The sequence below is a fragment of the Arabidopsis lyrata genome (genome assembly GCF_000004255.2).
Source record: "Arabidopsis lyrata subsp. lyrata unplaced genomic scaffold ARALYscaffold_3, whole genome shotgun sequence".
Taxonomy (NCBI): Eukaryota; Viridiplantae; Streptophyta; class Magnoliopsida; order Brassicales; family Brassicaceae; genus Arabidopsis; species Arabidopsis lyrata.
Genome location: NW_003302553.1, coordinates 21,054,000 through 21,079,217, shown reverse-complemented (window position 1 = coordinate 21,079,217; position 25,218 = coordinate 21,054,000). Strand labels below are relative to the sequence as shown.

The 25,218-nt window shown below is 33.0% G+C and overlaps 2 protein-coding genes across 4 annotated transcripts; one reads left to right on the top strand and one right to left on the bottom strand.

Annotated features, from left to right (window-relative positions):
• The first annotated feature begins 5,774 nt into the window (after positions 1–5,774).
• LOC9320059 (THO complex subunit 6) lies at positions 5,775–8,910 on the top strand. Of its 3 annotated transcripts, none has more exons than XM_021033245.1 (12): positions 5,775–6,232; positions 6,316–6,392; positions 6,492–6,537; positions 6,676–6,736; positions 6,885–6,938; positions 7,029–7,109; positions 7,200–7,239; positions 7,522–7,622; positions 7,795–7,905; positions 8,169–8,285; positions 8,467–8,592; positions 8,671–8,910. In XM_021033245.1, the coding sequence occupies exons 1-11, from the start codon at positions 5,907–5,909 to the stop codon at positions 8,554–8,556; spliced, it is 1,104 nt and encodes a 367-aa protein (XP_020888904.1). In that variant the 5' UTR covers positions 5,775–5,906; the 3' UTR covers positions 8,557–8,592; positions 8,671–8,910. The 3 variants fall into 3 exon arrangements, with proteins under 3 accessions (XP_020888904.1, XP_020888903.1, XP_020888902.1); XM_021033243.1 differs by having other exon boundaries at positions 5,778–6,232; positions 8,467–8,569; XM_021033244.1 differs by having other exon boundaries at positions 8,467–8,910.
• A 71-nt stretch (positions 8,911–8,981) lies between these two features.
• Positions 8,982–9,795, bottom strand: LOC9320058 (glucan endo-1,3-beta-glucosidase 8). The gene is made up of 2 exons (XM_002883945.2): positions 9,618–9,795; positions 8,982–9,397 (listed from the first exon to the last, which is right to left on the bottom strand). The coding sequence occupies exon 2, from the start codon at positions 9,394–9,396 to the stop codon at positions 9,061–9,063; it is 336 nt and encodes a 111-aa protein (XP_002883991.1). The 5' UTR covers position 9,397; positions 9,618–9,795; the 3' UTR covers positions 8,982–9,060.
• Positions 9,796–25,218: the final 15,423 nt, after the last annotated feature.

The window sequence follows — 25,218 nt, the reverse complement described above, 5'->3', positions numbered from 1 at the left end:
CATTGCTAGACCGTTAATATTGAGAACAAAACTCCCAATTTCTATATGGGGTCATGCTATATTGCATGCTGCAGCATTGGTCCAGATACGACCAAGCGCATATAATAAATATTCCCCTTTACAATTAACGTCTGGTCAAGAGCCAAACGTAGCCCATCTCCGTGTTTTTGGGTGTGCGGTTTATGGTCCTATAGCCCCACCACAAAGAACAAAAATGGGGCCACAACGGAGATTGGGTATATACGTCGGTTATGCATCACCAAGTATAATTCGGTATCTTGAACCGCAAACTGGTGATATGTTTACGGCACGTTTTGCCGATTGCCATTTCAATGAAGATGAATTTCCAGCGTTAGGGGGAGGAATTAAACAAGTTCCAAAAGATATTACATGGTCTACACCATCTTTGGTATATCTTGATCCCCCTACAAATCAACGTGAGCTGGAAGTTCAGAAAATTGTGCATTTACAAAATTTGGCAAATCAATTACCAGATGCGTTTACAGATACAAAAAGGGTGACAAAGTCATACATTCCCGCTGCAAATGTCCCATCAAGAGTTGAAATTCCTAAGTTGGAATTCGATGGGAACAAAACTAATGAACCTAAGGTTCAACTGAAACGCGGGAGGCCAATGGGCTCTAAAAACAAAAATCCCCGAAAGAAAAAGAAAATGGGAGATAAAAATGAAAAGGTTCAAGAAGAACCTAATAAAGAGAAAAATCCTCAGGACGATACAGAAAAATATGAGATTTCCATTAACTATGCCCAAGATGGAAAATTTTGGGTTAGAGATGAAATCGATGATGATAATGGAATATTCTCTTTTTCTGTATCTAAAGAGATCGATCATGGATATGACGATCCTGATCCAAGGTCCGTATCAGAATGCCAACAAAGGCCTGATTGAGAGAAATAGAAAACTGCAATGCAAATTGAGTTGCTCTCCCTCAATAAAAGAGATGTCTTTGGACCTCTCGTCACTACATCTAAAGATGTAAAACCTGTTGGGTGCAAGTGGGTATTTGTGCGAAAAAGAAATGAGAAAGATGAAATCACACGATATAAAGCCCGACTTGTTGCACAAGGTTTTTCTCAAAGACCTGGAATTGATTATGAAGAAACATATTCTCCGGTCATGGATGCAATTACATTCAGGTACTTAATGAGCCTAGCGGCCTCTAAGAATTTAGAAATGTACCTTATGGATGTAGTGACAGCATATTTATACGGATCATTGGAAAATGATATTTATATGAAAATCCCAGAAGGATTTAAAGTTCCTGAGGCATTAGACTCAAAGTCTAATGAAATATGTGCAGTCAAATTACAGCGATCACTTTACGGATTTAAACAATCTGACGCATATGGTATAATCGTTTAAGCGATTATTTGTTAAAGAGAGGGTATATTAATAATGAAATATGCCCCTGCGTCTTTATTAAGAAATCTCCATCGGGATTTGTGATCATTGCTGTATATGTTGATGACCTAAACATAATAGGAACTCAAAAGGAGATTAATGATGCAAGAACTCATATGAAAGAAGAGTTTGAAATGAAAGATCTTGGAAAGACAAAATTTTGTCTCGGACTCCAAATAGAGCATTTCCAAGACGGAATGTTTGTACATCAATCAAACTATACCAAAAGAATCATTAAGCGTTTTTATATGGATAAAGCGCATCCTTTAAGTACTCCAATGGTCAATAGATCTCTGAATGTTGATAATGATCCATTCAGACCTTGTGAAGATAACGAAGAAATACTTGGTCCCGAAGTACCTTATATGAGTGCTATCGGTGGACTTATGTATCTTGCAAATTGCACCCGACCGGACATTGCATTTGCCACTAATCTACTTGCGAGATACAACTCATCCCCTACCCACAAACATTGGAATGGGATAAAACACATCTTTCGCTATCTTCAAGGTACGATTGACCTAGGATTATTCTATCCTAGAAACTCTTTGTTTGGTCTAGTTGGTTTTGCAGATTCAGGATATTTATCGGATCCGCATAAATCTCGGTCCCAAACTGGATACGTTTTCACAATCGGAGGAACTGCAATCTCGTGGCGTTCTCAGAAACAGACTTTGGTCGCCACCTCTTCAAACCATGCAGAAATGATTGCGCTTCATGAAGCCTGCAGAGAATGTATGTGGCTTAGATCTATGACCAACCACATACAAGAAGCAAGTGGAATAGCCTCTACTAAAGAGCCGACAACATTATTCGAAGACAATGCTGCATGCGTCGCCCAAATTAAAGAAGGTTATATCAAAAGCGACAGAACGAAGCATATCCCTCGAAGGTTTTTCTCCTACACTCAAGAACTCGAGAAAAACAAAGAAGTTAATATCCAATATATCCGCTCAAGTGACAACGCAGCAGACCTGTTTACAAAAGCGCTTCCCACTTCAACCTTCAGAAAGCATACTCATAACATTGGGATACGTAGTCTACGAGAATTATGAAGAAAAGATGACATCTATTTTCCAGGGGGAGATTACCTTATTGTACTCTTATTCCCTTATCATGGTTTTTATCCCACAGGGTTTTTCCATGATAAGGTTTTTAACGAGGCAATACGTAATACGACAATAATGATGACTAATCAAGGGAGAGTATTGTGAAGTATGATTAATCATCATCACACTTGTCTTTGTAAGACAAATCCCCATCACCATACACATGTCTTCTCTATATTAAGAGGTTATAACCTCATCATAATCCATGTGTCAACCTCTAATCTTGTAAATTTTACTATAAATATGTGTAATCAAAGTTGTAAAGAACGTTGAATAAAAGCTTCATATATACTCTTGTTACTCTCTCTCTCTTTAGTCACCAAAAATCTATCTCTCTCTAACACACATATATATAGTTGTGTTGTAGTTATATTTAACAATAGAAAACTACCACAGAAAACCAAAAAGGCAAAAACTCCGACATAACCTTCATCACTTAAATTACGAAACTATGTTGTTTTGAACGAAATATTTTGAATAACATATCTATAAAGGGGAGATTCGAACCCTTAAACTCGATACATTTTTTCGGTCCCAAATTTGATTTTGAGGTGATTAGTATATCGATAAATGAATAACTTGATAAATTAATAAATATCATAGTCCCAACTGTATTAATTTATAGAGGTTTTATATATAGTATACCTTATAAAGAGATTTTGGTAAAAAAATAAATTGAGATAAATCCATAAAAATTAATGACAAACCCATATATTTGGTAAAAATTCACGCAGATTTGTTAATCTAGATTAAAAAAAGTTAAAATCTCTAAATTTTAAAATCACTAATTTTATAATTTTTTACACCTAGTCATCTTCCAACAAAGCAATAACATACATTTATATAATTAACTGATTTAGTTGAATTATACATTGTAGACACTAGACACACCAAAAATAGTGTACATATTTTGTTTCCTTAATTTGTTTTGTTTTCTGAGTTTAATTTTGATTTATTTTTAAATATAGAATGACATGATATATTATTGTATTTTGATTGGCTAATTAAAAGGGGGTGAATAAGAGTTCTTCACCAGCGTTCAGAGATCTTCCTCCATTGCAATAAAGTCTATTTTCCATCTCCATCTCATTCGCTTTTGGGATACCCTTCGACTTCTTGACAAACTCCAGTCCAGAATAAATCGAATACGCGTAACAACTATGGTATCGTTTTTGTTTAGTATCAGGATCTGTCACAAATTTCTTCTTGTACGTAGCTTTGTTTACTTACATTTCCACAAACGTAAATTTGGCTCAACGCCTCATAGTGCTCCATCTGTCCACAAAGGACAGTTGTAGCACTAATAAAGTCGCAAAGGGTGTAATCCCAACATAAAGGATGCTCAAACTGATTCTCATAAGATAGTTTTGATGTAAGAAAAAAAATATGAAGTCTTTCAAGAATATCCGTAAGCATCAAGTTACTACCTAACCTATCTGTTTTATTCACTAGTTTAAATTTTTTCTCACCCAAACCTAGACTGACAGATCTCGAATACCATATGGCAGCTCAATCAATGTTGAAGACCTTCTCGGTAATGATATTAGACTCTTCTAAAGAAGTACCATTGATCCATGTTTATAAAGAGAAAACTTATAGCTGTTTTGTGATGTTCTAAGCTCGCACAACGCAGTTTCACCATAGCTGAGCAGTGCTATTGCAGATTTTTGGTGGAAGACAAAAGCCGATAGTAAAGGAATCCGTTGGATTGCCTGGGATAAACTATGCACCCAACTATCAGAAGGAGGCTTAGGTTTTAGAACTTTGTAAGAATTTAATCTTGCTCTTCTAGCAAAACAGTCTACCATCAATGAATTCAAGAATATATATAATAACAATAAATGTAACTTCAAGAAGAAATTACTAAAATATAAACTAATATAGTTTTCATACTAGAAAAACATAAATCTAATGCCCAATAATAAGTGATAGTTTATTATACTAGAAAAACATAAATCTTTTTTGATTTGAATTAGTTGCAAGTCTTTTTTACATTATAGCTCCAATACTTTTTGGGAACATGAATTCGATCAAGTTTATATTTTCTAGGTTCATGATTCATGAAGTCGAAACTGAGGCAAAAATAAGATCTTGTCAACGAGGGACTCACAGGATGAAGTCAGAAATTAACGTTGTTGTGAGGTCGATCCAGCCAAGCAATGCGGTTAGACAAAAGGGTACTACAATGGGGACTAGAGCTTTTCTCATCATCCAAGACATGAGGAGTTTATTGTGCAAAAAGAAAGTTAGCAGACATAGAAAAACCGTTTCTCTCTCTTTCTCTTGGCGATAACAAAAGCGATCGCCATCGAAGACAACTAGTCAATCTTTCCATCCCTTTGGCCGGCGTCGATTCCTCCGGTGTCGGCCACAAACCTTTTTCTATCATTTCCTTTCTCTAATACTTGCATATTTCCTGTTTTTAGTGATAAATAATGGCAAATCGAAGATCTGCAATCTATGCTCTTTGCTACATAGTGATGGTGATATTTCAGATTTCTCGTCCAAATCCATTGTTATCGCTTCAGTTTCAATCCTCAATTTGGGTTGCCTATCGTTTCAATCTGATCTCACCGATGAATTTGACAGATTCATCCGATCGCCGATGCTTCTCGTCCCGTGATATATCGATTCTTTTGAATCGTGTTGTTTGTTCTTGTATCAGGTCTGTTCACGGTGGTTGCTTTCCCCGGCGGTATCTCCGGTTCCTAACCGATGCTTTTTCTCCACTCCATTTGTATGGAGATATCATTTGGGTTTTTGATCCTGGAATCATTGGAACCGTCTCGCCTAAAGGAATCGGCCTCAATAGGACTCAAATTGGTGTTACGCAAAGGGGAAATACGGTCACTAACCGGCAAAGATGCGTACGACATTACAAAGTTCATGGTTTGGAACCACTTCAATCAACATATCAGAATTTTATTTTATCTAGAGTAATGCGGAAAGCATTTAGGAGTCTATCTATATGATGTTAGCCTATTACAAGTGTATGAAGAGGGTACTTAACAGATTTATTCTGTTGCATGTAAGGCTTCCGTTTGGAAAGCAGGGTTACTTCCACTTCTTCATCGAAATTGTGTTCAATTTCTTTTATTTGTTTATCGGTTGTATTTGAATGGTTCCATGTATCATGTACACTCTTATGATTAATATAATTGATTTGCCGTGTTAAAAAAAAAAAAAAGAAAGTTAGCAGACAAAATATTAAATATAAAACTAATATAGGGACTAAACGTATAATTAACAGAATTACTAAATCGGCCGGTTTAGGGATTGCTTCTTCTTACTCGTCATCTTCACCAAACCACTGGTGGTGTTATCGCCGGCGTTTTGCAAGAGTTTCACCGGAAGTTGCAAAGAAGCAGAGGAATATGTACGGAGACGCTACTAACTGGAACGAAGATGAGTATAGAGAATCAATATTGAAGGAGCGAGAGATACAAACACGTACCGTATTCAGAACCGCCTGGGCTCCTCCGGCGAGAATCTCTAATCCAGACGCATTTGTTGTCGCTTCCAGCGATGGAACTTTAGCTTTCCATTCTCTAAAATCGCTTGTGTCTCAATCGGCGAGTTTTGGCTACTCGAAAGGTCAGGATGTTATGGTTGCTGAGCCTGAGAGAGTGGTTAGGGCACATGATGGTCCAGCTTATGATGTTAAGTTCTATGGTGAAGAAGAAGATGCTTTGCTACTTAGGTAGAGACTTAAATCCTCTTTGTTGATTGATGATTCTTTGAATTGTGATTGAGAGTTTGAAATTTTGGTCTGGGTTTGTGTAGTTGTGGTGATGATGGTAGAGTTAGGGGATGGAAATGGAGAGAATTTGCTGAATCAGAGATGTCTCTTCATTTTCAAGGTGTGTGTGTACCATCTTTGTGGTTTTTATATGATATGAAGGATGCTTTTTTGAGTTTGAAGATTAAGAGCTTAGTGGTTGTTTTCTTATGATCTACAGAGAATCATGTGAAGCCATTGCTTGAATTGACTAATCCACAACACAAGTGAGTTTGATGAGTCTTGTTCATTTGATTCTACTTGATCACACTGTTACTGCAAATGCTATAATTAAGGGTTCAAAATGTCAGTATCCGCAATAGTTCTGCTGCGTATAATCACCATTCTTTTTCTTTTTCTCATAGAGGTCCTTGGGGTGCTCTTTCACCGATGCCTGAGATCAATGCCATGTCTGTTGATCCTCAGGTTGGAATTGTATTTAAACTTTTGGTAGATTCACTTGAGTAGTGTTGTCTTTTTTTCCTTCAAATGTCCCATTAAATCTCATTCCTTGGTTACACAGTCTTACAGGATAACTGTTTCCCCCTCCCTCATTTTTTTTCGTTTATGATAGTCAGGCAGTGTATTTACAGCAGCTGGTGATTCTTGCGCATATTGTTGGGACGTGGTATGTATTTGACCATGGTAGATGTATGTCATATGTGGATCCAATTATCTAAACTTCCTAAAATCATTTCTGTGTATCCAACATTTTCAGGAGAGTGGTAAAATCAAAATGACCTTCAAGGGGCATTCAGACTATTTGCATACAGTAGTTTCTCGTAGTTCTGCAAGTCAGGTAATGGTGATCCCATAAATATTAGAAATGTACTATCCAAATCTGAGTTCCACATTTGGATTTTTGTCTGATTATAGTCTCTTTCTCCAGATATTGACGGGTTCAGAGGATGGGACTGCGAGAATCTGGGGTAACATGCTCACACCCATATTTCTTTATGCTGTAATTTCTAGTTTTATGTTTGGGTCATATGTGGTTATAGAACTTTTGAAATCATTTGAGTCTTCATGTTGGTACTTAAGATCCAATGCTCCTCAGTTTTGTTGGCTGCTTCTTACAACTCTATGATGATTCATTTTGGTGATTACAGAACTTTCCACTATGTTTAGTTTAGGTTTTGATTCATGTGGTTTACTTTAGTTGTCTAGACTAATTTGTTCGCTCAAGGGCTTCTTTCTGTTTTGTCAACCAGATTGCAAAACGGGGAAATGTGTTAAAGTAATTGGTTCTCAGGATAAAAAGTCCCGCCTTCGTGTTAGTTCGATGGCCCTTGATGGAAGTGAAAGCTGGTTGGTAAGAACTAAGCAACTAGATAATCTTACATTTTCGCAACCTGCTATTTGTTTGAAGGGATTGTTGCCTCCAATAACCTAAGAATATAGTTCCTTTCTCCTGCAGAATCACTTAGAAGTTTAAATACTGGACATTTATTTACTGTTATTGCTATGATTTTCTCCTCTTTCAGGTTTGTGGACAGGGCAAAAATTTAGCTTTATGGAATCTTCCTGCCTCAGAATGCGTATCAACAATATCCATCCCTGCACATGTACAGGATGTGATGTTTGATGAAAAGCAAGTAAGCAGAACAAAATTAGATTAAATCTAAGCGGTGTAATTTAAAGTCTGGGAGGCTGTAGGTGTTATTTGCTTATCAAGGCTTAATATGTTTATCTAGTGTCTCTTTGAATTATCTCTGTTCAACGAAATTGCTATAAAAAAAAAGTATTACTCACTTTTCTAAACTAGAAAAAGAGGTCAACACATAGTCTTAATTCCTTTGTCAAAGTTGAGCATCTTTTTAAAAATGTTGTCTTTATCTAACAAGTATCACACTATCAGATTTTGACTGTAGGAGCAGAACCAGTTCTAAGACGTTTCGACTTAAATGGAGCTTTGCTTTCTCAAATTCCCTGTGCTCCTTGTTCAGTATTTTCCATTTCCTTGCATCCAGCAGGAGTACGTTTCCAATCCCTTCTATTCTCCCCTTTTTCGTAAATATTTGTTTGCTTATCGCTTTTAAAAATTTGATATATCTAGAGATAACCCTATGTTACTGCTAATGTTATGTGAATATGTTACCTTTTTTGGAGTAGAAACTCGATGTTTAACAGTTGATCCAAGGCTTTCGTATTTGCAGGTAGTTGCTGTGGGAGGTTATGGCGGTCTTGTTGATGTCATCTCTCAATTCGGAAGTCATCTCTGCACATTTCGTAGCAGCTCATTGTGAAACTCCTTACTCGGTATGGCTCGATACCCTAAAGAGGTACCAAAGTCTGGATGCAAAAGATGTGTCAGTCAGATTATTGTCAGAAGTTCAGAACCTTTGCTTTGTTTTCCTTAGGTTCTTGCTCCTGAAAAAGAGTTCAAGATCCCGTTTCTTATATGTTATCAGAAGGTTACGGAGGCAGTGTATTGGTCCAGTTCGGCTTGATTTGACTAAAGACCAAATAGTTGTTTGGTTCAGTGTAATTGGTTTGTGGTTCCGTAGTTGCTATCGAATTTGAACCCTTCGACCGGTTTAGTCTGATCACATACATTAACTGCCGTCGAGTTTCAATTTTTGCGAGTCCCTGTTTTCTTATGACCACCATTGATCAGATATTTGAAAAGCAAAAGGGAAGATCAATGCAAACATTTTCATATTTCGATAAATAAATGATTGTGACTCTTCCAAGTAAAAATTTCACCATATTATTCAATTTAATACATGGACAAAAAATAGTTCCTCTCACTAGTCTAAACTCAAAACATCACCACCATTGAAGTTATAACGAGTGACATTCTTAAGAGCCCAATCCTTAGCTCGGTCATAACTTCCCATGACCTTAAGCTGATCATTAGGAATAGCAACCATAACTTCAAGACCAGAGCCAGCAAGTGCACTCATTGTGGTCTCATCCGCATCAAAAAGCTTAACTTTGTTAATGCTATTGTCCTTAAGCATTTGAACCACTGTCTTTGGTGGTAGCTTATGTGTAGCCATTGTTCCCCAGTACACACCTAGCCCATCAACCACAACAATACCCATGATTCCAAATCCAACGACGATGGCCAACAGATTCATCATCCTGAGAAACAATGAAAGGGCTTACTAGGGATTTAACCCAAATTCAAACGTGAAATGCTAAGAAACCCTTGACTTGAACATTCGTAAAATCTCACTTAAACCCAAGAAATCGAAAAATCAAAAAGTTCAAAGCTTTTCACACAAAATCTACGAGATAACCAAAAATGAAGCCGAAGATACGATTTTTAACAAACATAAAAAAATGAGAATGGGGACGATACCTTTCCACTGAGAGTAACTGTCGTCAAGCAAAAGATCGATTCTTTATTTGGAAAAAGCTTTGGGCTTTGATCTTTCTCTGATTGAAGTTGGAAGTTTTTAACCGAGCAAGAAAGAGACTTCACTGGAGCCTAGGAAACGGAGAGATCATTAGGTGAAAGCCCAAATTTAAAAAAAAACTGTAAGTAACATTTCACTTTTTATTGTATAATTTTTATGGTCTAAATTGTTATAAACTACTAGGATATGATCCGCGGTACACCGCAAGTTAATTATTTGATTTTTTTTTTATCTTTTTATAAATGATGAATTTGTTGTGTATAATATTTGCTTTTGTACACCGCAGATCATTGTAACTAAAAAAATAAAAAATTTAAATTGTATTTGTTTTGTTTAGTGTTTAAGATTGTATAATTGTATTTTGATTTGTTAATTCTAGGATTTTACCGTAGTATATTGTTCCGTATTAATATCGACTCAAACCCGTCCACCATATAATCTTGTCCTGTGAAATTATACATTATTTTGTTATTTTTTAAATAACATTTTTATTTATAAGACATATAATTCGAGTCAATTTAAAAGTTTGCTTTCAAATGGTTTTCATAATATATATATATATTTTAAATTAGTGTGTGTTTTTGGACCAACCCGTAAAAACAATTTATAATTATATCTTAAAATACTAAATAATTGTATTTTGATTTGTTAATTTTAGAATTCCACCCGTGGTATACTGTCACATTTTAGATAATTGTATAAATTAAGGAAAAATCCGAATAAGTCAATTTCGGGTCAGAATAAAAAAAAAAACCGACATGATTAAATGCGCAATTTGTTCTTCAAAAATATTAATATAGATTACACACATATTCTTTTTTTATTGATTGAGTAATATATGTCCGTTTTAAAAATTTGAATAATAACATATGCAGAAAAAAAAACTAAAATTTATTAACTATATATATTTTATAATAATTCAAAATAATATAATATAAGATCAAATAAAAGTGAAATGAGAATCATATATTTATATTTAAATTAGATAGATATGTTTAAGGAAATTAACTCAAATTTGTTATATTAGCAATAAATTATCCTATTTGATTTCCTTATCTATAAAAATCGTAAAGAATATACCATAAATATAGAGTTTAGTTATAGTAATTAGTTGAGAAAATATATACATTTTAGATTTTATTAAATAATTTTCGTTTTTAAAATTTGCCAAAATTTAAGGAAAAATCCGATTGAAGATTTTCGGGTCAAAACTGAAACAAAATCCGACCCGATTAGCTTTTCTTAAAAGTGTTGCAAAAATGTATAGTAGATAACGCAAATACATAATAATATATTATATTATATGGTTTATGAAATAAAGATGGACACTGAGAGAGAATAGTAAATGAGCAAACAAGACTTCTTATTTCTTCTCTCTTACCTTCCTAAAATCCAACGTACACAACATATATATATATATATATATATATAGTGAGCATAGAATTAGATAAGTATCAATTACTTGGGGATAAAAGAACTTGATGGCCAAGTAATTCAAAGGATAAGAATAAAGATGAGATCAAAATGACCACATTTAGTGATGGATAATCACTTTATTTTGTAACACTTCCCCTTGAGTATCCATCACTATTGATAGATTGCGTACTGCCTCGTTAAAAACATTACCATGAAAAAACCATATAGGAGAAAAACCATGATAAAGGAAAAGAGTGCAGTAACGCAATCTTCCCCTGGAACAGACGAAACTTGTTCTCTTCATAGCTTTCGTAGATGATACATCTTGAATATTCTTTTCGCTTCTTCTGATCTCGTCAATATATGGCAAAGATTTTTTAAGAGAGATAGACCTTCACTTTAATGTCTATCTTTTGCGTGTTATTTGCTGCCTCTTTAAACACCTTGTCATGGAAAAACCCAGTGGGATAAAAATCATGATAAGAGAAAAAGAGTGCAGCCACGCTCATCATCATATGTCTCCCCCTGGAAGCAATCATCTTCAAAAGAGACCTTTTGATTTGCGAAGATGCTTTAGAATGTTGTAGCAGAAAGCGCCTTTGAACTCAAACTGCTACATTGTTACTTGTCTGGATGTACTGGACAACAACTTCTTGCTTCTTCTCGAATTCTTGAATGCAAGAGAATAATCTTGAAGACATAGCTTCTTTTGAGTTGGGAAACATATGTAACAATGTCTTGTTGTTGGCTCTTCACTGGTGTCTATATTGCTTGCTTCTTGTATATGTTGAGTGTATCAATCTGAGCCATACAGATTCTCGACATGCTTCATGGAGCGCAATAATTTTGGCATGGCTTGAACAAGCGACGACCAAAATTTGTTGTTGAAAACGCCACAAAAACTTGTTGTTTTGCATTATATATTTTTATAGATCTGATATAGATCCTCCATCTGCAAAACCAACTAAACCAAACTTGGGGTTTCTAACATAAAATAAACCCAAGTCAATCGTACCTTGCAGATAATAGAGATATGTTTTAACTTATCTCAATGTCTTGTCGTAGGGGATGAGTTAATCCTGCAAGTAGATCAGAAGCAAATGCTAGGTACAATATACAAAATATATAAATGCTCGTCAGTATTTATATATTCTAGCTACAATTCACAAAATATATAAAATATTCTTGCTACAATTCACAAAATATATAAATGCTCGTCAGCATTTATATATAGTGCTTCATGATCAAATATATAGAGAGTCGACTTCCTTTAGAAGTGACTAATATAACATCTCTTTCTTTAAATGTTTAGTTGGAATATCTGGAGACACTTTTGTCTTTCTAAGATCTTTTATTCCAAATAACTCTTCAAGAGTTTCGATGATGTTCAAAAACACCATGCTTATAAGTTCCCGGGAATAGAATTATGATATCATATATTTTAGGATTAGTCCTACAGACATCCCATGAGGCGCAATTCAAGTCATTTATTCATCAACTCAATATTGAGTGATTTTGACAAAATCCGGTGCAACACACCGTCTTGTCTTAAGTATCATAATACTCTTTCGATGCTTGGACCATGTGTCCAGGAATTACTCGTTTCTTATACGAGATTAATATAGACTTGGCTGCGTCTTTGTTTATTGGCCAATATATATCTCTTTACGATCACAGAGCGGAGATTTATGATCCTCATTAATCACATTTGTGCACTAGAATATTTTTATTGTCGACATTATGTTGTCTTTGGTTCCATATTTGCCGTAATGACATGGTTAATCGAGATCTCTTAATCATTATAAATGATTTTATTCAGGTACCTGATTGCGTTATTTACCATGCCAATCGGTCTCTTTACTCCTTTTGAAGAGTCTCTTTGCTCCTCTTAAGGAGTCTCTATTCTCCTCTTTAGAAGTTTATATGCTCCTCTTTTAAGAGTTTAATCCTCTTTTTAGTAATAATATGCTCTCTTTTTTTTCCCAGGATTTTGTTTTTATTTAGAACCAAAGTTGTCTATCACGTTCTTTTACGTATTATAGACAATAATATGTCATCCGCCAGAGACATATTTTTTAGAGCATTTTTAGCTAGGAAAAGAGTTTTCGTATGAACTTTAAGTTCATATGCATTTATATGAGGATCAATAATTTCATGAAATCTCATCCATCATCTTTTTGCATTTGATTTGCATTTATTATGAATAGTGGTCTATTTAAACTTTTGAACTCTTAAGTTCATGTTTATTATTGTCATTTGTTCAAAGATCCAAAATATTCAATGATTCTCCCATAATAATGGAGAACTTTATCATCAACATGATGATTTGCAAATATTGCAATAGGCTCATCTCTCATAAGATGGCTCAGTATTTGTAGAGCAGAGACTCATCTCCTGCATCTATATATTTCATCCTTTTTGGATGATATTTTTATGCGGTGCAGAGGAGCATTTATAACATATATCTCACACCCATAAAATTAAAAATGAGAAATACTTAATCTCCAATCATGTATATATAACATGGAAGAATATTTCTTATACATTGTTGGCCTTGTATATAATTATTAATACATGCAAAACTGCATGCTCCATATAAAAACATGGAGATTAAATCACCATGAATCGTTTTGCAATCTCTTGGATTTGCGCTATGAACGATTCTCTAAAAGCTCATTTTGAGAGTGAACATCATTTTAGATGTTGCACTTTATTACAAAGTGATAAATTTTAGGATATGGCTTCACCAAAATTTATCGACTTACTAACGATGTGGGATTCCTTTAATTCTCCCCCTCGAGATGATAACTCTTCGAGTTCATTCATCTCGAATTGAATCCCACTTTAGGATCAATAACATATCCGATACAGATCATGTATTTATTCTTAGATCCTTATAAAAATGTGGGACTTGTAATAACCCCTCCCAAGATGATGGCTTTTCAAGTCTATTTATCTTGGACCGAATCTTATTTTTAGATCGGTTATATTTGGAGCTTAATTTGGGGATTATTGAGAAAATCAACCAGCATATATAATGAGCTTATTAAATAAAATAATGGTGATTTGGCCAAAAATCGTATGCTTCTGGAGGCTTAGCCTACCACAGAGTTAAGGAGGAGGTATACAACATTCAACTCTGTATATAATATAAAAATTTAAATGAATTTAGATAAACCGAAATAAATTCAACATAAATTAAATGTTACATCTGAAATGTGGACGAAGCATGCAGTGCTTGAATAGCATTCTATTTGTTTATATAAAATTTTAGTGATATTTAATCACTCTTTTTGAGTTCCAAATCTCGATAGAGATTTCTTAATAAAGACGTAAAGGCATATTTCCCTTTGTTTAACAAATAATTGCTTAAGCAATTATACCACATGCGTCCGGATTATTTTAATCCATAAATTGATCACTGTAATTTGACCGTACATATTTTATTAGACTTTGAGTCTAATGCATATGAAACTTTAAATCCTTCTTAGGATTCCCATGTATATATCATTATCCAATGATCCATATAAATATGATGTCACTACATCCATAAGGTACATTTATAAATTATAAGAGACCGTTAGGCTCCTTAAGTACCTAAATGTAATTGCATCTATGACCGGAGAAGATTTTTTTTTTTTTTTTTTCATAATAAACTCCAAGTCTTTGAGAAAAACCTTATGTAACAAGACGGGTTTTATATCGTGTGATTTCAACTTTTTCCCACGAAGACCCACTTGCATCCAACAGGTTTTATATCTTTAGATGTAGTGACAAGAGATCCAAAAGAATCTCTTTTATTAAGGGAGAGCAATTTAATACATTGCACTTTTTAATTTTATTTCTCCCAATCATGCCTTTGCTGGCACTAATATGGACTTTGGATCTAGATCATCATTATTAATTTCATTGTTATACCGGGATGGCTTGACCGGTTATACTATGCTTAAAGCATTAGTAAACTTCATGTTTACTATTAAATAATTTTTGCCATCTTTATTTTGCAAGATATAATCATACATATGTGTATCTCCATTGTGGTCAAACATTAGATACCACATTTATTTATAGTCTCGATATAATAATTTTAAGGGAAAATATTTTGGAAACTACACGAGTTTCTTTGAGACTTTGGAGTACACAAAGCATCGATTATTATGAATCTGATGCATTTGGAAGTCGAGAGACTAGCTCATCTAGACCTTCCAATTATTTTGCACTGTCTAAAAATATATTGACATGTGCTTCATATATTCTCACAAGAGAAATATATTTTTGATTTTAAAGACAAATCAATGTCTTTAAATCTCATATAACACATATTTATTTTTACGAATAAAATAAATCAAAATAAATAAACATATTAATTCACAAAATAATAATAATTTATAGACTATAGCCTTTTCATATAATAATTCAGGAGGCATCGCCTTCCATTAAGAATTCAATAGGCATAACTTTTAATTGATCACATAGAAGGAGGCAGAGCCTACCATATATATCGATTAATCCGGGAAAAATATAAAACTTCATTTAATCGTTAGGAAGGTAAAACCTACCATATGACGATCGTTCCGGAAAAAGCATAGCCATTTATTTGATCGTAAAGAAGGCAGAGCCTATCATTTATAACGATCAAACTGGAAAAATGCATAGTCTCGCGATGTCTAAAATAATTATGTTCTATAAACATAAATCAATTTAAATAACAAAAATTATAACTTACCTCGTAAAAACTTTAGTGGTAAAGACATCATGTTGATAACGTGTTATAAACTATAACGCAAATATATAATAATATATTATATTATATGGTTTATGAAATAAAGATGGACACGAGAGATCAGAGAATAGTAAATGAGCAAACACGACTTCTTATTTCTTCTCTCTTACCTTCTAACATCCAACGTACACAACATATATATATATATATAGTGAGCATAGAATTAGATAAGTATCAATTACTTGGGGATAAAGGAACTTGATGGCCAAGTAATTCAAAGGATAAGAATAAAGATGAGATCAAATGACCACATTTCGGTACTTCTGTCAGCCTTGCACCTCTATTGAGTAATGCCTGAGTCGCAGCATCAAGGTCTGAGCCAAATTGAGCAAAGGCGGCCACTTCGCGATATTGTGCCAATTCCAGTTTTGAACGACCGCATACTTGTTTCATAGCTTTCAACTGAGCGGCAGACCCGACGCGACTGACAGATAAGCCGACGTTAATAGCAGGTCTAATTCCGCGATAAAAGAGCTCTGTTTCCAAACAGATTTGTCCATCAGTAATGGAGATCACATTGGTGGGAATATAGGCCGATACGTCTCCAGCTTGTGTTTCAATGACGGGTAAGGCGGTCAAGCTACCTGCACCTGTCTGGTCCGATCGTTTAGCCGCTCTTTCTAAGAGACGGGAATGTAAATAGAAAACATCACCTGGAAAAGCCTCACGGCCTGGTGGTCGGCGAAACAATAATGACATTTGTCGATATGCCACCGCCTGTTTACTAAGATCATCATAGATTATTAATGCGTGCATTCCATTATCGCGGAAATATTCCCCCATGGCACACCCGGAATATGGGGCCAAAAATTGCAGAGGAGCAGGATCCGAAGCGGTGGCTGCTACAAGAATGGAATATTCCAAAGCATTCGCTTCTTCAAGAGTTTGAATTAATTGTCCCACAGTCGAGCGTTTCTGTCCAATCGCTACATAGACACAATACATTGTCTCACTCTCAGAGGTGGCCCTTGAGTTTATTTGCTTTTGGTTTAATATGGTATCGATAGCAATAGTCGTTTTTCCAGTTTGTCGGAATCTTCCTCCCACATGGAAGAACTGCCCGACCCGGAAGGGCCGGTAGAGATGGATAATCACTTTATTTTGTAACATAAATGACCAATGTGTTTTATGTTTGACAAATGTTTTAGTGTAGTAGATAGATTTTTAAAATTTTCAGATTTTATTGTTAATAATTCATGTTACAACCCAATTACCAAATTTTGTGAGACTTAAAACATGGATAGAACACATACAAAATATTACTAGAATCTACTATACATTTTTGCAGCAGTTTTTGGGGTACCCAAATCGGGTCAAATTTGTTTAATTTTGACCCGGAAATCTTCAATCGGATCTTTCCTTATTTTTTTGGCAAAATTCAAAAACGAAATTAATTAATAAAATCTAAAAATATATATTTTTTTCAACTAATTAATTACTATACCTAAACTTTTTATTTATGGTATATTCTTTACGATTTTTATCCATAAGGAAATCAAATATGATGATTTAATGCTAATATAACAAATTTGAGATAATTTCCTAAAACCTCTCTACCTAATTTAAACATAATTATATGATTCTCATTTCACTTTTATTTGATCTTATATTTAGATTATTTTAAATTATTATAAAATATATAGTTAGTAAAATTTTAAATTTTTTTTCTGCATATGCTATAATTCAATGTTTTTAAAAACGGACATATACTACTCAATCGATGAAGAAAAAAGTATGTGTACAATCTAAAGTACATATTTACTCTTTTTTCGGGTCAGTTTTTTTTTTTTTTTGACCCGGATTTTGACCTGCAATGAAGTCTTCGGATCCAAATAATGAGACTTTCCAAAAAAAAATCTTAACAATTTAAATGATTGATTTCGTATATATATGTAGTTATTACTATATATAGTTATAACAAACTAATTTTTGAATCCAAGTCGTTTTCTAAATTGGTGCAAATGAGTTAAGTGCAAATCATTGTTTTTTTCCTAAATTAAATGAACTATGTATATGATAATAGTCATAGATTTTAATCTTTTCATCCTGAAATCTTCCCTTATATCTTACATATATTATTCTAATTTAATAAAAACAAATATCAAATCATTTACTAATTTAGATTTTCGGCATCTTTCTGTTTTTTTTAATAGATGTTATATTAACTAAATCATTTACCAAGAAACATTTCTTCAATGAAAATTTTTAGGAAAAAATGAGAAGATTATGGAAAATCTTTATTCTTTTATAAACTTAAATATATTCCTTACCTAACATTAGTAAACTTAAACATAAGTTGTAATACTTCTACCGTTTTTACTTCCATAATCATCAAACGAAAAATATTGTAATATTTGACTAAGTCTACCACTTTTTCACATCTCTAAATGTGTAATTGTAATACAAAGTTACTAAATTACACATGTTCTACGGGTTAAATCTAAAAGCACCAAAAAAATTCGATATTATATAATTTTAACACAAAAATTGTATAAATAAAAAATAAATATTATCCCGTGGTGTACCACGGGTCAAATCCTAGAAAGTAAAATAAAGTCATTTTATTTTGTTAACAAAACATTTTATTTAATGGGATTGAGTTTTAGGTGGATATAGTTTGGATTTTGTTCTAAAACAAAAATTTAAGCTGTATATTGTTTGAGTTTTGTTCTATTGGCATATATGGGCTTTAGTTAATTTTAAGGGTTTGCAATTTTTTAAACTTTGTTTGGGTGTTTTATCTTTAGTAAGATTATGTAACAACAAGTAAACATGTTTAACCCAGAATATGCAATGCAATCTTTAATATTATCAAACATTTATTTTTGATATACCAAGCAACTTTAAAATAATTGTTATTTTAACTATACAGAGATAAACTAAAACTAATGTAGCTTATACAATATAGAAACCAAATGCTATTATACTTAAAATATAAGAAATTTACATCTAATTAAAAACTAAAGAATCAAACTTACGTTACGGTACCAACAAACATACAAAATTAATACATCAAATTCATTAGTTTAAAAATAAATTATAAAAACAATTTAATATTTTAACATGCGGTGCACCGCGGGTCATATCCTAGTATAAGAAGAAAATTGCAAATCCAATAACGTTTACCTCACCAATTATTCTCGAAATAAATTCATAATACTCAAATAAAACAATTGATTGAAACTTTATACAAAATAGTCATGTAAAAAGAATCATCCCTAATTATAAAAAAAATTAATCATACCTAAAATTGGAGAAGATGATATTTTTATTAGGATATCTAGAAAAAAAAAGATGATATTGTATTCATTTCTAGAATAGCATAAAAATACAATATACCTTATACAAGAACTAGATCATGATCCGTACTACAGTACGGGTAGAATTTTATTTATTACAAAATTTATATTTTTATATATGTTAGAATAAATTTTTGATATATTATAATAGTAAGTGAACAAAATATTAAAATTTTCTCAGTCTCTATATATAATATTAGAATGAAAATATTTTCCTTTTTCTATAAAACTCAATTATGGATTTTATTAGATATAAAAACGGAAAATAATATTATTTTTAAGAAATTATTTAAGTTTTTGATCTATTAAGTATTTTTGATATTCTTTAAAAATACCAAGTAAAAATAATTTTAAATGTTCCAAATTAAAATATTTAAAAAGTTTATTGTAGTATATAAAATTATACATTTCAAAATATAAATGTATGAAATTGAATGTAAATATTCAAATTTTGACCCGTTACTCCATCAGAATTTTTGTTAAATTTATTTTTGTTTTAAAGATATATATTACTCAAGTCTGGATTTTTGACCCGCTAAATTTTTTCCTTCATAGATTGAACAGTTTGTATTCGTTTGTAAAAATTCAAATCTTGGCATATGCGGAAATTTTTTACTTTTTGTATTATATGGATGATATGGTGATTTATTTGTTCATAAAAATGGAATCATATAAAGATAAGAGGTGAAGTATGATTAATAAACAAATTAATATGGTAAATTAGATATCAAATCTTACATGTTCATTTTGATTGGTCATTTTTTTAATAATATATTTTCGTTTTTGTAATTAAATTAAATGAACTAAATTGCATAAATAAGTATTTGACTTGTTTATCCTTAATGAGCTGAATTAATTTACTCTTTAAAATTTTATCTAATGGCATTCCAATGTAATAACTTACAAAAAATAAGGTTAGTTCCAAAATGTACTCTCCAAATAATAGTATATGATTTTGAGAAAATAAAAGGTGATGTAAATCTATAACAATTAATGACAACCAATCATGATATTTGGTAAAAATCTATGCATTTTTTAATCAACAAAAAAGTTTAAAATCTCTAACTTTGAAGATTACTAAACTCTCTAAACCTATTCATCTACAAATTAGATATCAAATCTTACATGTTCATTTTGATTGGTCATTTTTTTTATTAATATATTTTCGTTTTTGTAATTAAATTAAATTAATTAAATTGCATAAATTAGTATTTGACTTGTTTATCTTTAATGAGCTGAATTAATTTACTCTTTAAAATTTTATCTAATGGTATTCCAATGTAATAACTTACAAAAAGTAAGGTTAGTTCCAAAATATACTTCCCAAATAATAGTATAGTATTTTGGGAAAATAAAAGGTGATGTAAATCTATAACAATTAATGACAACCAATCATGATATTTTGTAAAAATCTATGCATTATTTAATCAACAAAAAAAATTAAAATCTCTAACTTTGAAGATTACTAAACTCTCTAAACCTATTCATCTACAAATCATGATTTTCCCCAAAATGGCAACCTGAGGTTTTTTCGTTTCTTTTGTTTTGTTTTATTTATTGTTATATTTTAGTAAATATAATTTTTAATTATCTAATCATTCATTCATACTAAGGCTAAGCAAAATATGCGGATCCAAAGATTCAAACCGAATATGGTTTGAAATATCAGATACAAACCCAAACTTTAAAAATATCCGAACGAGTTTTAAAGGCCGGAACTTCAGGTACCCGAAAAAATCTGAACCTAACTAACCCATTAACAACATTTACCTATTTTGTGCTTTTCAATAAATTTTAAGTATTTTAAATAGCTTAGGTAGTTCTATTACTGATATATTTGGTTAATTTATATACTTTTAAATAGTTTGAGTTTTTTTATACTGGGATTTTTGAATAATTAATTCAGCCAATTTTGAATAGTTTTAGATACTTTAGGTAATCTTAACCGAACCCAAAATATAATTATAAATTCAAAAATATTAATTAGTTTAAGTTCAAAATAACTAAAATACACAATAACTGAAATATCCAAAAAAATTTATTTATGTTTATCAAAATTTAACAAATTTTTTTTATAAATTGTACCAAGTTTTTAGATATCTTCCGATATTTCGGATACTCGAACCCTAACCCCATCGAACATATAAAGTATATGAATGGGTCATAGAGGTCTAAACCTGAAACCAAAAAAAAAAACGAACGCCCATGCCTAACTCATGCAACTCATTAAAGTATTTTTTTTTTCTAGTAACATTCTCAACAATACATCACTCACACAATCTTTAAACAATTTTCGTTCTAAACCAATTTTACATATATATGTTGGGATTATAGAAAGTTCACGAATTTGATTATGGAGCTCTTTAGGTATTCCTCACCCTCTGTGATATATTATAAAGATAAAAATTTAAGAGAATAACCTACGTAAACCACTATACTATTATTTACTCATATTTTGAGTTAAAATTACAACATTAGCGAAAAACCCCTTAAGTATGAAAAAAACAAAGTTTTTAAACCCGATCCGGACGGTGAACCGGACTACCTTCTGGGTCACCGGGTCATTGGGTCAACCGGATCGACCACGGGTCAATCGATTAAAATTTGTTTTATGATTTAATATTTATAAAGATTACATAAGAGATGGCTTGGAAAGGATGGTCTTGCGGAGGCCATAGATTCAGGATTGAATCGCACAAGAAATTTTAGAATTCCAGTTTTTGTGGATAAAATTAAAAATTGTAGAAATTCCATTTCTTGGTGGAGGAAAAATAATATCCCGACGGGGCTGGCAAATATTTCTTCCCTTAAGTTGGCTTTGGAAGAAGCGAAGAACGACGATTCGATTCCGCAAGAGGAGATAAAAAGAATCGAAAATAAATTAAAGGAAGCTTATCATGAAGAGGAAATTTATTGGAAACAAAAGAGCAGAAATTTTTGGTTAAAAGTAGGAGATAAAAATACCAAATACTTTCATGCTTCTACAAAAAAAAGAAGGGCGAGAAACAAGATTTCAAGTCTATATGGACCTAATGATGTTTGGGAGGAATCAGAGAGAGGGATGGAGGAGATAGCAACTAATTACTTTAAAGAATTATTTAAGGTTTCCAATACGAATGGCATCGATGAGATGGTAAATGAGGTGTCTCCAATTATTACGGAAACTATGAATAATGAACTAACTAAGGAGGTTACCGAAATAGAAGTAAGGAAAGCTTTATTTTCTATGCACCCAGAAAAGACACCAGGTCCAGATGGTATGACAGCTTTATTTTATCAAAGGTTTTGGCATTCTTTAAAGGAAGATTTGGTAGGATTGGTCAGAGAATTTTTTCGTACTGGAAGTTTTGACAAAAGAATAAATGAAACAAATATTTGTTTAATTACAAAAACGGAAAGACCTCAGAGGATGGCAGAGTTTAGGCCAATAAGTCTCTGCAATGTGAGGTGTAAGATAATTTCAAAAATTCTCTGCTTGAGGCTTAAAAAGATTTTACCTGGACTAGTCTCTGAAACACAATCGGCTTTCGTTTTAGGAAGACTTATTACAGATAATATCTTATTAGCTCAGGAGATGTTTCATGGCTTACGGACTAATAGAATGTGTAGAACAGATTTTTTGGCAATTAAAACAGATATGAGCAAAGCGTATGACAGGATAGAATGGAACTTTTTAGAGGCGGTTATGACTAGGTTGGGATTCAATTCTAACTGGGTCTCTTGGATCATGTGGAGTGTTAGTTCGGTCTCATATCAGGTTTTACTGAATGGAGAACCGAGAGGAAATATCATTCCAAAAAGAGGTTTACGCCAAGGTGATCCCCTTTCGCCTTATTTGTTTATTTTATGTACGGAGGTACTTATTGCAAATATTAACAAGGCGGAAAGAGAGAAAAAGCTGACTGGAATTAAGATAGCGAAAAGAAGCCCTGCAATTTCACATTTGCTTTTTGCGGATGATAGTCTCTTTTTCTGTAAAGCGGATACAGAGCAATGTAAAACAGTGATGGATATTATTGGGAATTATGGTAAAGCTTCAGGGCAAGAGATAAATCTCAGTAAATCATCGGTCATGTTTGGTAAGCGCGTAGCAACCCAAACAAAAGATCAACTTAAAAACATCTTTGGAATCACTAAGGAAGGTGGAATGGGTACCTATTTGGGTATACCAGAAAGCTTAGGAGGCTCGAAAAGTAAAATCTTCAATTATGTCCGAGAAAGACTTAACGAACGGATTAACGGCTGGTCAGCTAAATTTTTATCCAAATGAGGGAAAGAAACAATGATCAAATCAGTGGCTGTAGCACTCCCAACCTATGTTATGTCTTGTTTTAAACTCCCTCAAGAGTTAACTTCTAAGTTAACAAGTGCTATTTCTAATTATTGGTGGAGTTCCAATGGAAGAGATCGTGGGATCCATTGGATAGCTTGGGAAAAAATGTGTAAGGATAAAGAAGAAGGAGGTTTAGGCTTTCACTCCCTAGACATTTTTAATGATGCTATGTTGGCTAAACAGTATTGGCGATTAATCCAATACCCGAACTCTTTAGTAGCACGTGTGCTAAAAGGCAGATATTTCAGGAATATTCACCCTTTGCACGCAAAAAAAAACAAATTCTCCATCGTTTGGATGGAAGAGCATTTTTTCGACTAAAAGACTAGTTGAAGCGGGAGCTAGATGGTCATTAGGCTCGGGTTTCAACCTATCGGTATGGCGAGATCCTTGGGTTCCTGATGTTATTCCACGTCCCGCAAATGGAAGAGGAAAATCATTCCTTCCAAGTTTAATGGTTAACCATTTAATTAATCCGGTTTCCAAAGAATGGCACCTTCCCATCTTACAAAAATTTTTGGATCCAGTGGATATTCAGCTTATTAGAGGACTGACTATTAGTCAAGTTTATAAACCATATAGGCTTATTTGGCATCATACAAAATCAGGAATATATACAGTAAAGTCAGGTTATCGGGTTGCTCGAGAGCTGACAGGAACGATTGAATGGGGCCCAAATTATCAATCATTACAAGCACAAGCTTGGAAAGTCAAAGCCCCTCCAAAAATAAAACATTTCTTATGGCAAATTGCATCGGAATCCCTAGCAGTGACTTCAAAATTAGCACATCGAGGAATTCAATGTGATATTATCTGTAAAAGGTGTGAGATGGCAGAGGAAACAATAAATCATGCTCTATTTGAATGCCCTCACTCTAAGGAAATATGGGATTTATCCACAATACATACGGCATCAGGTATATTTCCTTTAAGCTCGGAATATTTAAATCTAGATTATCTTTATCGGAGATTACCTTCTACTCCAGATGGGGGGGGGGGAGTTCACATATTGTTATGCTTGGATTTTGTGGTTCATTTGGAAAGATAGGAATAAAAAGGTTTTCAAAGGTTTACAATCAGTACCCATAGATATTTTAAATCATGCTTTGAATGAAAAATTAATGTGGGAAGAAGCTCAATTGGAAACAGTCGAAACTAGCTCTACTATGGAAGTTTTGGAAAATCCAGTTCAATCAATAAGATGTCGGATTGATGGCTCTTAGAAAGTTTCGGATCCAACTATGGGTATAGGATGGTGGTGTTTTCAAGGAATCGATCAAACGATATTACTCGGTGCAAAGTGCCTTCGGAGATGTCCCTCCCCCCTTCATTCGGAGATGGAAGCTTTAATTTGGGCTATGAAAAATATCCTTTCAAGAAGGATTGATTGTCAGGTGTTTGAAACAGATTGTTCGGAGTTAGTCTCGATGATACAGTCACCTGAAGATTGGCCCGCTTTCTCCAATCTGCTAGATGAGATTGGTTTGCTCCGTGTCTACTTTCCCTTGTTCTCGCTTTCTCTTATTTCTCGTTTATGTAATGTTAAAGCGGACTGTTTAGCCTGATCTTCTAGACTTTTATTTTCTGAAGTTACTTTTGTAAACACTTCTCCTCCTAGTTGGGCAACCAATCAAGGAGTTATTTATTAATTAATGTGTGGTTGACAAAAAAAAAAGATTACATAGTTTTATAAATACAAAAATAAAAATAAT